This window comes from Talpa occidentalis, unplaced genomic scaffold, assembly GCF_014898055.3.
Source record: "Talpa occidentalis isolate TD23 unplaced genomic scaffold, MPIMG_talOcc4v2.1 talOcc4.8, whole genome shotgun sequence".
Taxonomy (NCBI): Eukaryota; Metazoa; Chordata; class Mammalia; order Eulipotyphla; family Talpidae; genus Talpa; species Talpa occidentalis.
The window spans coordinates 64,119,816-64,132,665 of NW_023605194.1; the positions used below are offsets into that span (position 1 = coordinate 64,119,816).

The 12,850-nt window shown below is 43.7% G+C and overlaps 1 protein-coding gene across 2 annotated transcripts in view; it reads left to right on the forward strand.

The window, feature by feature from the left end:
• UPB1 (beta-ureidopropionase 1) overlaps nt 1-2,043 on the forward strand; it is a 28,365-nt gene extending 26,322 nt beyond the window's left edge. For both annotated transcript variants that reach the window (XM_037496741.2, XM_037496742.2), the window contains one exon: nt 448-2,043. In XM_037496741.2, coding sequence (XP_037352638.1) covers nt 448-531 — 84 coding nt within the window. In that variant the 3' untranslated portion in view covers nt 532-2,043. The remainder of the gene's footprint in view (nt 1-447) is intronic.
• Nucleotides 2,044-12,850: the final 10,807 nt, after the last annotated feature.

Sequence of the window (12,850 nt, forward strand, 5' to 3'; positions counted from 1 at the left end):
TGTCTAGCCCTGTGCCCTCCCTCTCCCAGCCTACATCTCTGTGGAGATGCCTTGTGGGATGAATCCCTAGACTCAGATCCAGGAGCCCAGGGTGCAAATCCTGACCAACTCCATTCCTGGCTGGTGACCTGGAGCAGGCTGGGCTGTGGGCTGCTCTCCTAGGGCTCTGTAGGTCTGCAGGACAGGCCTTCTCCCTCCTATCCCAGGTGAGACACACCTTCTAGATGGACAGATCACCGGAGATCCTCCAGGAGGAGGGACCAGTGTGTGTGAGTCACCTGTGATCATTGCCAGGAGTCACCGGGTCACGGGGATTATTTCTGTATGACCTGCCTTCCTGAAGCATTTCTGTCCCATGGCTGCCCTCTAGTGTCGAGAGGTGGTGGTGAGTAAATGGGAAGTGTTTATAAAGGAGGAACCTCTGACTGACTTGTATTTTACTTTCAGATGACAGGCAGATATGAGATGTACGCAAGGGAGCTCGCCGAAGCTGTTAAACCAAACTACAATCCCAATATCGTGAAAGAGTAGCTGACCTTCAGTCCCTTCCCACTAAGGGAGGCACACGTACCCAGCAGATGAACAAGTGCAACAAACTTGACAAATCCAAGCTCCCCCTAATGGTGCCCTGATAATCTTGCTGTCCTGATTGATTTAAACATGTCCAGGCAGAAAGGGTAGAATGATGAGTGACTGCTTGGTGGGTATAAAATGCTCTTCTGGGCTTGCATAGAAGTGATGGTTCTCCAAACACAGTGAACATACCAAATGCTACTGAACTGTATACTTTAAAATGATTGCTTTCATTGTTATGTAAATTTTAGTTAATAGGGAAGGTTAATTTGTAGTTAGACACATGGGGTACCCCAGTTCTGAGGCTCTCCACTTGCCTATGGAGACTGTCAGATTTGAGGGTCAGCATAAGAGTATGTGTTGGTATGAGAGGTGAGACTCGCCCAGCGTTAGTGCACCTGCCAGATGGCTGTGGAGGGAGGTGGCCATCTGTGTTTACTTGCTAGGCCATGGTCTGCAGTTATTCCATCAAACACTAGTCTGGGTGTTGCTGTAAAGGTATTTTATAGGTTTGACTGTAAGTCCACACACCCAGTTAACTAAGCAAGTGAGATTATCCCAGATTATCCAGATAGGCCTGATTTAATCAACTTAAAGTCTTTAAGAGCAGGGCTGAGGCTTCCTTATGAAGAAGAAATTTCTGCCTGTGGACAGTGGCTTCCACCCTTGCCTGAGGCTTCTAGTTTTCCATTCCTTGACTCCCTGCCTTACAGATTTCAGACTTGTCTTTCCAGCTTCCACAATCACTTAAATGTTTATTCTTTACAATAAATCTCTTAATATATATCCAACTGGTTTTACTTCTGATTGGACCCTGACTGATACAGATTCTGGTACCAGAAGTGGATCTAAAGGAACAGAATCTTAAGGATGAGTTTTCTGCATTGGTTCTAGGTTTTTCTGGAATCTTCTCTAATTTCATTGGATTTAATCACATAGGAGGGCCTCTCTGGTGGTGCAAGGGGTTAAGCACCGTACTATGGGGCAGTCTGCAGCCTCTGCAGTGCAAGTTCAATCCCCAGCTGGCCAGGGAGAAACCCACATGGCGAGCAGACCTCTCCTCTCTCCCCCATTGCTCCCCTTGGCAGTGTATTTCGGTCGGTCTGCCTGTTCTTTTCCCCACTCTGTCTCTGGTGGATCCTCTCACCCCTGCATCTCTGGCCTGTACCCCAGCTCTTGTATGCATAAATAAATAAATCTTTAAAAAAAAACAAAGTTTTTTAATAAATAAATAAATAATCACATAGGACTCTTTCCAGTGGTAAAGAAGCATATGGTAGTCTGTAACATGATGTAGCAATAGAGGTTTATATATAAGGCAGACCATCAGCCTGTGCCTGAGTTCCAGGCTGCCCCTCCTGGCAGTCTGCCCTATTTATGGATTTTGTAATGCAATTCCTTGCACTAAACTTACCTATCTATAGCCCATGTGTATGTGTATAGATATATATACACATATATATACATATTTTCTGCCATAATCATATTACAAATGCATATATGTCCCTCTATTAAAATTAAATATATGTAAAATATATATGGCTGTGTGTATAATATGTATGGCTACATACATACGCGTTTCTCCCCTCATTCTGCTTCTCTGGTTGAGGCCTGCCTGACGTGGCAGGTTACTCACTTCTCTGCACCTTGGTTTGCACATCTGTAAAGTGAGACCATATCCTTGTCTTGCTTTATGTCACAGGACACTAGGGAAAGACAGATTAGATGGACCAGAGAACCCCTTGGCCGTGTGAGTTCAGTGCCTGCCCCTTGCACCACACAGCAAGAGTGCAACTTGCCAAGTCTCAAACCTCCACACTGACCAGTAGGTGGGAATGAGGTCTTTATTGTCCCCAGTCAGAAAAGCAGCCCCGTTCCTTCACTGGTACAGCAGCTGAAATGATTGGATAGCCCGTGCCAGGGCTAAGATGCTCCTGGACAGCAACCGGGGGTAAGAAAGCTGGATGGAGCAATCTGACCACAACTCTGTATTAACCCCCTTACTCTCTTTCAACAGGCTTTTCAGTTCACCTAATAATCCTTTATACCTTACTTTTTCATCCAGCCCTGCAGACATGGTGAGCTTTTCTGTTTGGCCATCAGTATCCAAAACCTTTCTAAAAGGAGGGTATAGAGACCAACTTAGGTCATCAGTTGGTACATTTATAAAATAAGCTCTAATATACCAGAAATAATTTGATTATCCATACTTCTCACAGCATGTCGGTCAGGCTCATTTTAGAGCAGGCAGGTCCTCTACAAATGGTGTGATCTGAAGATTTCACTCATGTCTGGACCGTGCAGATGCTCAGCAAGTGTTTGTTGAATAACCCTCAGGTAGAATTTGTTGTTTCAAAGTGATCATTGCTGATGCCACAGGAGAGAACTTAAGGGTTCAGTGTACAGGCTCTATGGCCCATTGGCTCCTGTGCAGTCTTGGGTGAAGCCTTTTGACCCCTCAGGCGTTACGTTTTCCCACCTCTAAGATTAGAGGTGGCTGTGTTTGACATTCTGCAGTTCTACAAGCAGCATTCCTGCCAAGCCATGGTGTCACTGTTAGAATCTAGGGGAGAGGCATGGCGGGCAGGGAGGATGGCAAAACCACAGTACGCCCAACAGAAAGAAAAGGTGAAGGCATTCTCAAGGATAGACCAGGTTAGGCCACAAAACAAGTCTTACTAAATTGTAAAAGACTGAAATCATACAAAGTATCAGGATACAAAGTCAATATACAAAAATCAGTTGCATTTCTATACAGGAACAATGAACAATTTGAAAAAGAAATTAAGAAAGCAATTCTTAGCCCCTGGTGGCCTAGGGGTTAATTCTCAGCACTATCACCACTACAGCCTGAATTTGATCCCAGGCAGGGAGTTAACCCGCATATGGCACAGCAGACCTCTCCTGTCTCACCCGCTGCTCCCCTCAGCAGTGTATTTCAGTAAAATCTGCTGTTCTGCTCCCCACTCTGTCTCTGGTGAATCCTCTCACCCCCACTCTGGCCTATACCCCAGTTCTTCTATGCAATAAACAAATCTTTTTTTAAAGGTGACATAAGAAAGCACAATTCTTTTTATTTTTTTAATTATATTTTTATATTCCCTATACAATTGCAACCCTCTTGTTATGACCCCATTTCCTCCTTTCCCCACCCCCCACCATAGAGTGTCTCTGGTTCATAGTTGTTTGTTGATTTTGATATTTTCTTTCTTATAGTTATTCTTATTCCTGGTCCCTTATTTAAGTTTTCTAGATTCCTGCTAGGAGTGAGACCATCTGGTATTTTTCTTTTTCTTTCTGGCTTATTTTGCTGAGCATGATCCCTTCCAGCGCCATCCATGTTGCTGCAAATTGCATGTGTTTATCTTTTTTGAATGCTGAGTAATATTCCATGGTGTATATGTACCACATCTTCTTGATCCAGTCATCTATTTTTGCCCATTTTTTGACTACTACATCACACCTTGCACAAAAACCAACTCAAAATGAATTAAAGAACTAGACATAAGAACTGAAACCAAAGCTTAGCTATTGTAAACAGTGCTGCTATAAACATAGGGGTGCAGGTGCTCTTTTGAATTAATATTTCTGTGTCCTTTGGGTAAATACCTAGGAGTGGAATTGCTGGATCAAATGGAAGCTCTATCTTTAGTAGGTTGAGGAATCTCCACACAGCTTTCCATAGTGGTTGGACCTTTTTGCACTCCCACCAGCAGTGCAGGAGAGTTCCTTTTTCTCCACACTGGATTTTTTTGGGTGCAGTGTCTTATAGGTGTCTGTTAAGTCCATGAGTTCTATGTCTTTATTTAGGGCTCTAGTGTCTTTATTTTTTGTCTCTTTGATGTGAACTTTGGTGAGAGTGGGGTGTTGAAGTCTCCCACTCTACATGTATTTTCTTTAATATCTGTTTTCAGAGCTGATAATAATTGTCTAATATATTTTGGTGCCTCTTCATTTGGTGAGTATATGTTGATGAGTGTTATATCTTCCTGATGTATTGTCCCCTTGATCATAACGTAGTGTCCATGTATGTCTCTTTTTACTTTTTTTAATTTGAAGTCTATTTCATCTGATATAAGTATGGCTGTTCCTGCCTTCTTTTTTGGTCCATTTGAAGCACAATTCTCTTTAAAAAATAAAAAGAAAATAATTCTATTTACAATAGTATCAGAAAGAATAAAATACTTAGGCACAGTGAGAACTACAAAACATTGCTGAAAGAAATTAAAGATATAAATAAATGGAAAGACAGTCCATGTTGATGGATTGGACGACTTAATATCTTTAATTATCAATATTCCCTAAGCAATTTACAGATTAATTGCAATCCCCAGCAAAATCCCAATGATGTTTTTGCAGAAACAGAAAATTCTTGCTAAAATTCATATGGAACCTCAATCAGCCCTCAAACAATTGAAAAGGAACAAATCACTTCCTGATTTCAAAATTTAATATAAAGCTATAGTAATAGGGGCCTCCCTGTTGGCACAAGGGGTTAAGTCCCAGCAAGATCAAGTTATCACCAGCCACTATGGCATGAGTTTGATCCCAGTCAGAGAGCTAACCCACATGGTGCAGCAGACCTCTCCTGTCTCACCAGTTGCTCCCCTCAGCAGTGTATTTCAGTAGATATGACTGTTCCACTCTGTCGGTGAATTCTCTCACCCCCCCGCACCTGTGGCCTAGACCCCAGTTCTTATACGCATAAATAAATAAATCTTTAAAAAAAACTATGGAAAGTCTAGGATAATATCCTATTTACAAGTTGACAAATTAGCCTACTTCAGTTTCACAAACACTGGCAGAATGCAGAACATTCCTGGGTCAGAGACAAAAGACAGTTTGTTACAGCTGTAGCAGTAACCAGAGAAACCAGCATTAGGAGGTTTGCATAGGAGTTTTCTTGTAGCAATTCCCAAGCCCCAATTCCTACATAGCAATGCAAAAAGGGCCAAGTGACTCCCACCAACTCAGTGAATTACATTAAGGAGAGGAAGAGAAAAAAGAGAGACGAGAGCTTAAGGGACTTGAATCTTTTATACTGGGAAATAAGTATGCTGACCCACCGCACCAAAAGCAGACATTCTGTCAATCCACCAAGGTCATAAGAAAGCTTTGCTTCAGAGAGAGATTTCTCTCTGTCTTTCAAAACTACTACCTCTACAAACATCTTTGAAAAGATAGTCCAGAACAAAGCATCAATAGTTTTATCTCTCAAATCATGCTGAAATGCATGAGATGTGGGAACCCTACAACAATAACTTATTATTTCCATCCCTCATTTCACATCATCTTGACTTCTGGCAATTTCCCCATGAGTTACTCTGATTCCATCAGTTACTCTTATTAATCTGACCAACAGGGCTGACCCAGGTCAGTTCAAATTGTCACATAGCATTCATTAATTTCATCCATAGGGCTTCCAGGGGCAGAATCAGCCCAATCTGCACAATAGCTACAGTCCTGTTTACCAGGGTTCTTGACCCAATAGGTTGAATAAATCCCCGAAGCCATCAAGGTCTATCTTAGAAAACCAGCAACTTTCTCAAATATAGACCTTTAAATTACTTGACCTAGATTTTTAATCCAGGTATAGCAGGATATACTAGATGTTGACAATTTCCACCTTAGCAAGTTTGCATCTATGCCAACCCTGTCCGGTGAATTGACACTGACCTGAATGATTTGCAGGCCACTGATCACTTCAGATATAGTCAGGGAGAGACAAATATTGCATCACTTACTACAATCTAAGGTGACTCTTACTGAGGTGCTGCAATTGATGCTCCAAAATTGGCAAGTCTCATTCCAGTAGCTAAACATTATCTTTTTTTTTCCATTTTCTGTTTCTCACACCTAAACCTTTTCTTTGCAAGGATCAGGTGCTAGAGGAACAGGACATTTTAATAAAATGCAGAGACCCTTATCTTCCCCACTTTGTCTTGCATGTGCCACCACAGGGAGCTATGTGCTCACACAAGTGTCCATTGTCCTTGTGATCTAAGACCATGTCAATCCAACTAGAAAATCCAAGTGACTAAATCAATCAAATTCTAATCTGTAGGCCCCCTTTCAGCTGGGCTGCCACCTAGAAGCTGTGCCCATCAGGCTGGCCTGGGGTTGTTCTTAGGTGGAAGAAAGAAGCAACATTGCCCAGGAATAGTCATGTTAACTGACTATGAACTTGAGCCCTTATGACCTTTTTTTTTTTTTTAAAGATTTATTTTTTTATGCACACAAGAACTGGGGTATAAGCCAGAGATGCAGTGGTTGGGGTGTATGTGAGAGAGGATTCACCAGAGACAGAATGGGGAACAGAACAGGTGGATCTGCTGAAATACACTGCTGAGGGGAGAAGTGGGTGAAACAGGAGAGGTCTGCTGTGCCATGTGGGTCACCTTCCTGGCCAGGGATGGAACTTGTGCTGCAGTGACTGCTGACAGCTTGACAGCACTATCTTTAACCCCTGCACAATGAGGGAGGCCTCTTATGACCTTCTTACTGCTATTGTCCAGATGTACATAGGAAATGGCCTTTCTAGAAGTTGCATTAAGTGACCAAATAGCTATACGAAAGAGTATGAACCAGGAGGGAGTGAAGAAAGTAGAGTCAGAAACATTTTTGAGTTGATTTTTGAAGAAGCATTCGGGTTTTGAAAGATTCCAGATGCGTATGTATGGCAGGGAGTGTGTACAGACCATTAAAGAACCATCTACCTGTCCATTATGATGAGAAGCATGCCCTTCTCAGACTTCAAATGGCCCTGAAAGCCAAAACACCACACAGGGCCATGATATGATGGTGTACCCACAGTTGGCTGATTGGACTGGAACAGCCACTCTGAAACCTGGAAAATTGTCCACAGTGCTAAGACACCAACCACCAATAGCCCTGAAAGGGGTCAGAGGCCTATCCTGTACAAGGTGAGCAGACCGAGGCCATGTCTAGGCAAGCTGGCCTTCTCTGCAAGAGAAATAGAAAGTCCTTAGTCAGACTCATAAGCTGGACATGAAGTGGTAGGGTAGGCGGTAGCCTCTGAATCAGAAACAGTCTTCCTTTGTACTCAGTCTACAACTGTGGGTGTGTTGCTGTGCCCAGTACAATGGTGGACACAGGTGGCACTCTAGGTGATACAGGTGATGCAATCACCTCCCCCACACCTCTGGCCTACACCCCAGTTCTTATATGCATAAATAAATATGCATTAATAAATGCATATTATATGCATTAATAAATCTTTTTAAAAATGTGATTCTTCTTTTTTTAATTATTATTTTATTTTATATAATTCTTACATCTTTTTTTAAAAATGTGATTTTTTTTTAATTATTATTTTATTTTATATAATTCTTACATCACTTTTCATTTTTGCATAATGCATGCATTATCATTTTGGTTATATTCCCCATACCATTACACCCCCCCCTTATTTTGATCCTAGTCCTTCCTCTCCCCTTCCCTCCTCCTGCCCTAGGTGTGTCTCTGGTTTATAGTTGCTTGTTGATTTTGATTTTTACTTTGTAAAATTGTGATTCTTCTCCCATGGCCCTAAAACACTGGATGAGGGTGCATCAGTCACCCCTGTGGTGGAGATGTGAAGGCACCACTGTCAGAATCTCTGCTGCTGAGGCTTTTGACTTATCACCAATAAGAGGCCGATTACACTGTGAAATTTTAGCCATCAGAGGGTAAGAGGACTCGTGCTGCCTGCCCACAGGCAAGGGAGTCCATCCCACGCACCCTCAGAAAAGTGCAAGCAGGTCTTTTTAATAGAAAGAACCCCCTTTGGCTAAAGGGCAAGCATCAGCTCCTATGAGACATTCAGATGTAGACTCAACAAAGACTATACATCGAATTGGATCAAAGGGCCCGTGGCACTTAGCTTTTGCTCCCCTCACTGTGAAACTTGCCCAATCTCCATCAGTGGAGTTTGGAAACCATGCACCCCTGCCCCACAAACCCAGAAGGATGGTGACTTGGGAACTCGTATCCAACAGAGTCATAGAAGGTTGTGTTCCTCCAGTTCCCCAAGTTTCCCAGCACACTTAGCTCAGTACATATGACCTTTGGCCCTTCTTGAGCAAAGAGAGACCTCAGCCCTGACCTCATTCTCCCTCTAAGTGGCTGAGGTCAGGGGAGAGAAGGAGTGAGGGATCAGGGATCGTGGAAAGAGAAAGTGGCTGCGTGCCATCAAGCAAGGGCACATTCGCTTTCAGTTTCTAGCAGCGTGGCAGCTGTTCATAAGCTTTCAGCCCAGCCTCAGCCCCTTATCCGGTGACAAGGCCATCACTACTGACACCGCTGCTTCTGTTCAGGGGATCCCTCACCCACAGTTGCTCCACTTTTCAGTGAGGGCTGCAGGCCTTTTGTCCTTGCTTGACACAGACTAGATGTGAGCTGTGGTGACTTCTTCAAGAAATTCAGCTTAATCTGAGACATTTACTGCCCCCCTTGTCACTATCATGTTACAGCTTTCACCCAGTTTTAACAGAAGGTCTAAGAAAATTTTCCAGATGGTGGGGCTGATTACAAGGATTTATCAAGACTTCTTTGGGTGAGTTTTTCATTCTCATCAGTTACCTTCATCAGAATTGTAAGCACAACTGAAGTGGTAAGAGTCCAAATACTAGTCAACATTTCTTCTCTGGCTTTCTAAGGAGTGTGTGTCAGGGGACTCTCTCCAAGAGCACCAAAGCTCTTTTTTAGCAGCCAGGACCCACTGCAAATAAATAAATAAATAGATAGATAGATAAATAGATAAATAAATAAATAAATAAATAAATAAGAACCCTCTGAGATCTTTTACTATTGTCTCCTAGTGGGGAGAAGGTTGGCACAAGAGGATGCAAGAAGGATTAAGCTAATGGGGAGCCCATCTCTGTCATTCCCCCTTAGCAAATGCTCTGTGCCCTATGCACTTAGGACCACGCAGGCCAGACAAGGCTCCTGTGATCTGCCTGTCCTGGATTTCCAGCCCTGTGCTCAGAGCAGGTGTGCATCTCTGTAAGTGTCGTTTCAATTGGGTCGCAACCATCTGCCCACCCTAGATGAAACTTCCTGTAGTTGTGATGAGGAAAATGTAAAGTTGACCACCAAATAGTGCAGGGTGCCCCTCACCCAAGGAGGGTTGGCAACCAGGACACTATCTGTGTGACTGTCTTTGAACCTACTTCCTACACCCTGCAGGCTCCTCTCTAATTCTTCTTCATTAACAAGCAATAAAATGAAGGACCAGGACCTCCCTGGGTAAGTCCCAGCACTATGAAGCTATCCACAGCCACTGCAGCACAATCCCCAGGCAGGGAGCTACCCTATGGCACAGCAAACCTCTCCTGTCTTGCCCGCTGCTCCCCTCAGCAGTGTATTTCAATCAATCTGCCTGCTCTGCTCCCCACTCTGTCTCTGGTGAATCCTCTCAACTCCCACACCTCTGGCCTGTACCCCAGTTCTTGAATGCATAAATAAATAAATCTTTAAAAAAATAAAATGAAGGACTATTTATTGCCTGATCACGTAGAAGTTAGTCAACAACTGGTACTGATTCCATGGACTTTCCATTAATTAACCTGCAAGGCCCTCATTCCTCTTATTCCAGAAAGCCACGTCTCTGTCAGCATCCCATTCTTGTTGCCAAAACCATCAAGAATCATGAAAAGCCCTACTTGCAAGTTAGCCTGCTGTGGCTCCATGGATGCTAGTAAAACACACAACACTCCTAGCTTAGAGCAAAGGAATTTATTATGGCACTAGCAGTAGCGAGAGTACCAGCATTTTCTTGCAGATTCTTTAACCCCAGTTCGAAAGGGTCCGGGGACACTGCACTGGTAGTGGCTTCGTTACAGGAGAGGAACCCTGGGTTTAAAGAACCTGAAACTTTTATAACAGGCAGTACGTCTTTGCCCTGAAGAGAGATAATATCACATCTTCCAAAGCTATTTGCTAGGTGGCCATCCTGAATAGATAGTTCAGAAAGTGCCTCTGTGCATGAGACAGCAGAAATGCAGCCACCCATGGAGAATTGCTTCCCAGTCATCCACTGCAATTACCGTGTAAAAACGTTACCAGTTCACCCTTCTACCCCATCCTGTTGGGAGACTGTCTGCTGAATTCTGCTGACATCAGAGGTTCAAATGCCTGTACTTAATGATGGCCTATGGTGCTAAAAAGATCAGGAAAGATTTAAATGGATGTCATTAAAGACCAGTTGCCAACAACTCTCAGACTTTATCAGACAGCTACTAGGTATCAGGTACAGTGGAAATAGGATGGTGTAGGAGCGTGTGGCACAAGGAAGGTGTGGAGGTGCTCCTTTAAAATGGGTGACTTTGAGCAGAACCCCGAGACAGGAAATTGCAGGTGCAAAGGCCCTGAGGGATGAATTTTGACAGGTGAGAGTATCAAGGCAAGACCAGGTTAGGGTTCTTCTTGTGGTTTGATTGTGAGGGTGGAATGAGATGTGGACATCCAGGCACTGTAAAATCAAGGCTCTCCAGACAGCTCAGGGAGATCGCCTCACCGGATCTTCCAGGGCTGCGGGAAGCCCAGGATTTAACCAGGGCTGGGGAGATCCTCAGGAAGAAATATTCAGGACACATGTCCGGGCAGACAGTCAAGGATAGACCAAGGAAGAGGCTAAGGGGAATAGAGAATGAGGAGGTCACTTGAGACCACTGTGCTGGGCCCCTGAGAGTCTCAGCCTCCATTTTCTGACACAGGTTTTTCCGTGAACACTCAAGTCCATGCAGGGCCCATCACCCAGAAGGGCTACATCTGGGTATTTTCCTGGGTTCCTCAATTCTGTTTTGAAGCTAGTACTGGGAGGGCGAGGGGCAAGCCCATGATGCGCAGGTCAGATGGAAGCAAGTCTGCAAGAAGAGCAGGAGGTGTGCTCTTCTGGGGTGTCCAGGCTACATGCCAGCCTTCTATCGGGAGGCAGGCCCCAGGGGCCAGGGGGAGCTTACTTCTGGCTCCAGAACTCAGAGTTCACTTCTGGGCTCTTTTGGCTTAGTTACCCCTACAGGGTCTCTGTGGTTGCTCAGACCATGGCCTGACAGGAGGTTGGGAACAGGAGGGTTGGCCTGACAGGAGGGTTGTGATGGTTTGGGTCTTTTTATAGCTTAATGGGTGATGTCTGGGGTCAGTTGCTCCCTTTTCTGGATTGCAGTGCCACCCGCCTGCGCCCCCCCCTGCCCCCGGTCAGTGGTTAACCCAAGTGTCATTGCATTTCAGAGAACAAGAATGTCACACAAAAATAGTCTATGGAAAAAAAATAGTCTATGGCCTGGACAACTAATCTTTGACAAAGGAGCAAAGAATATACAATGGAACATGGACAATTTGTTCAATAAATGGTGCTGGGAAAACTGGACCACCACATGCAAAAAAAATGAAACTGGATCACTACCTCTCACCATGCACAAAAGTCACCTCAAAATGGATAAAAGACCTGGACATAAGACCTGAAACCATAAAATATATAGAAGAAAATACAGGGAAAACACTACAAAGCATACATCTCAATAACATCTTTAAAGACTCATCACCCAAAGCAAAGAAAGTCAAAGAAAGATAAACACCTGGGATTACATCAAACTGAAAAGCTTCTGCACAGCAAAAGCGACATTAACTCAAACAGAGAGACACCCCACTGATTGGGAAAAAAATCTTTGCACTCTGGCCGATAAGTAACTGATCACAAAGATATACAAAGAACTCACAAGACTCAACAAAAACAAAATAAACAATCCAGTCAAGAAATGGGCAGAAGAACTTAAAAGACATTTTTCCAAAGAGGAAATGCAGATGGCCAACAGGCATATGAAAAATGTTCAACACCCCTTATCAGGGAAATGCAAATCAAAACCACATTGAGATACCACCTTACACCAGTGAGAATGGCACATATCAAAAAAACAAGCAACAACAAATGCTGGCGAGGATGTGGTGAAAAAGGAACTCTCCTACATTGCTGGTGGGAGTGCAGACTGGTGCAACCACTATGGAAAGCTGTCTGGAGGTTCCTCAGTCTACTAAAAATGGAGCTTCCATATGACCTGGCAATTCCACTCCTAGGGATCTACCCAAAGGACACAAAAACATTGATTCAAAAGAACACCTGTACATCTATGTTTACTGCAGCACTATTTATAATAGATAAAACCTGGAAATGCCCAAAAACAGATGACTGGATCAAGAAGATGTGGTACATATACACAATGGAATATTATTCAGCAATCAAAAAAGATGAACTCATGCCATTCGCAGCAACATGGATGGA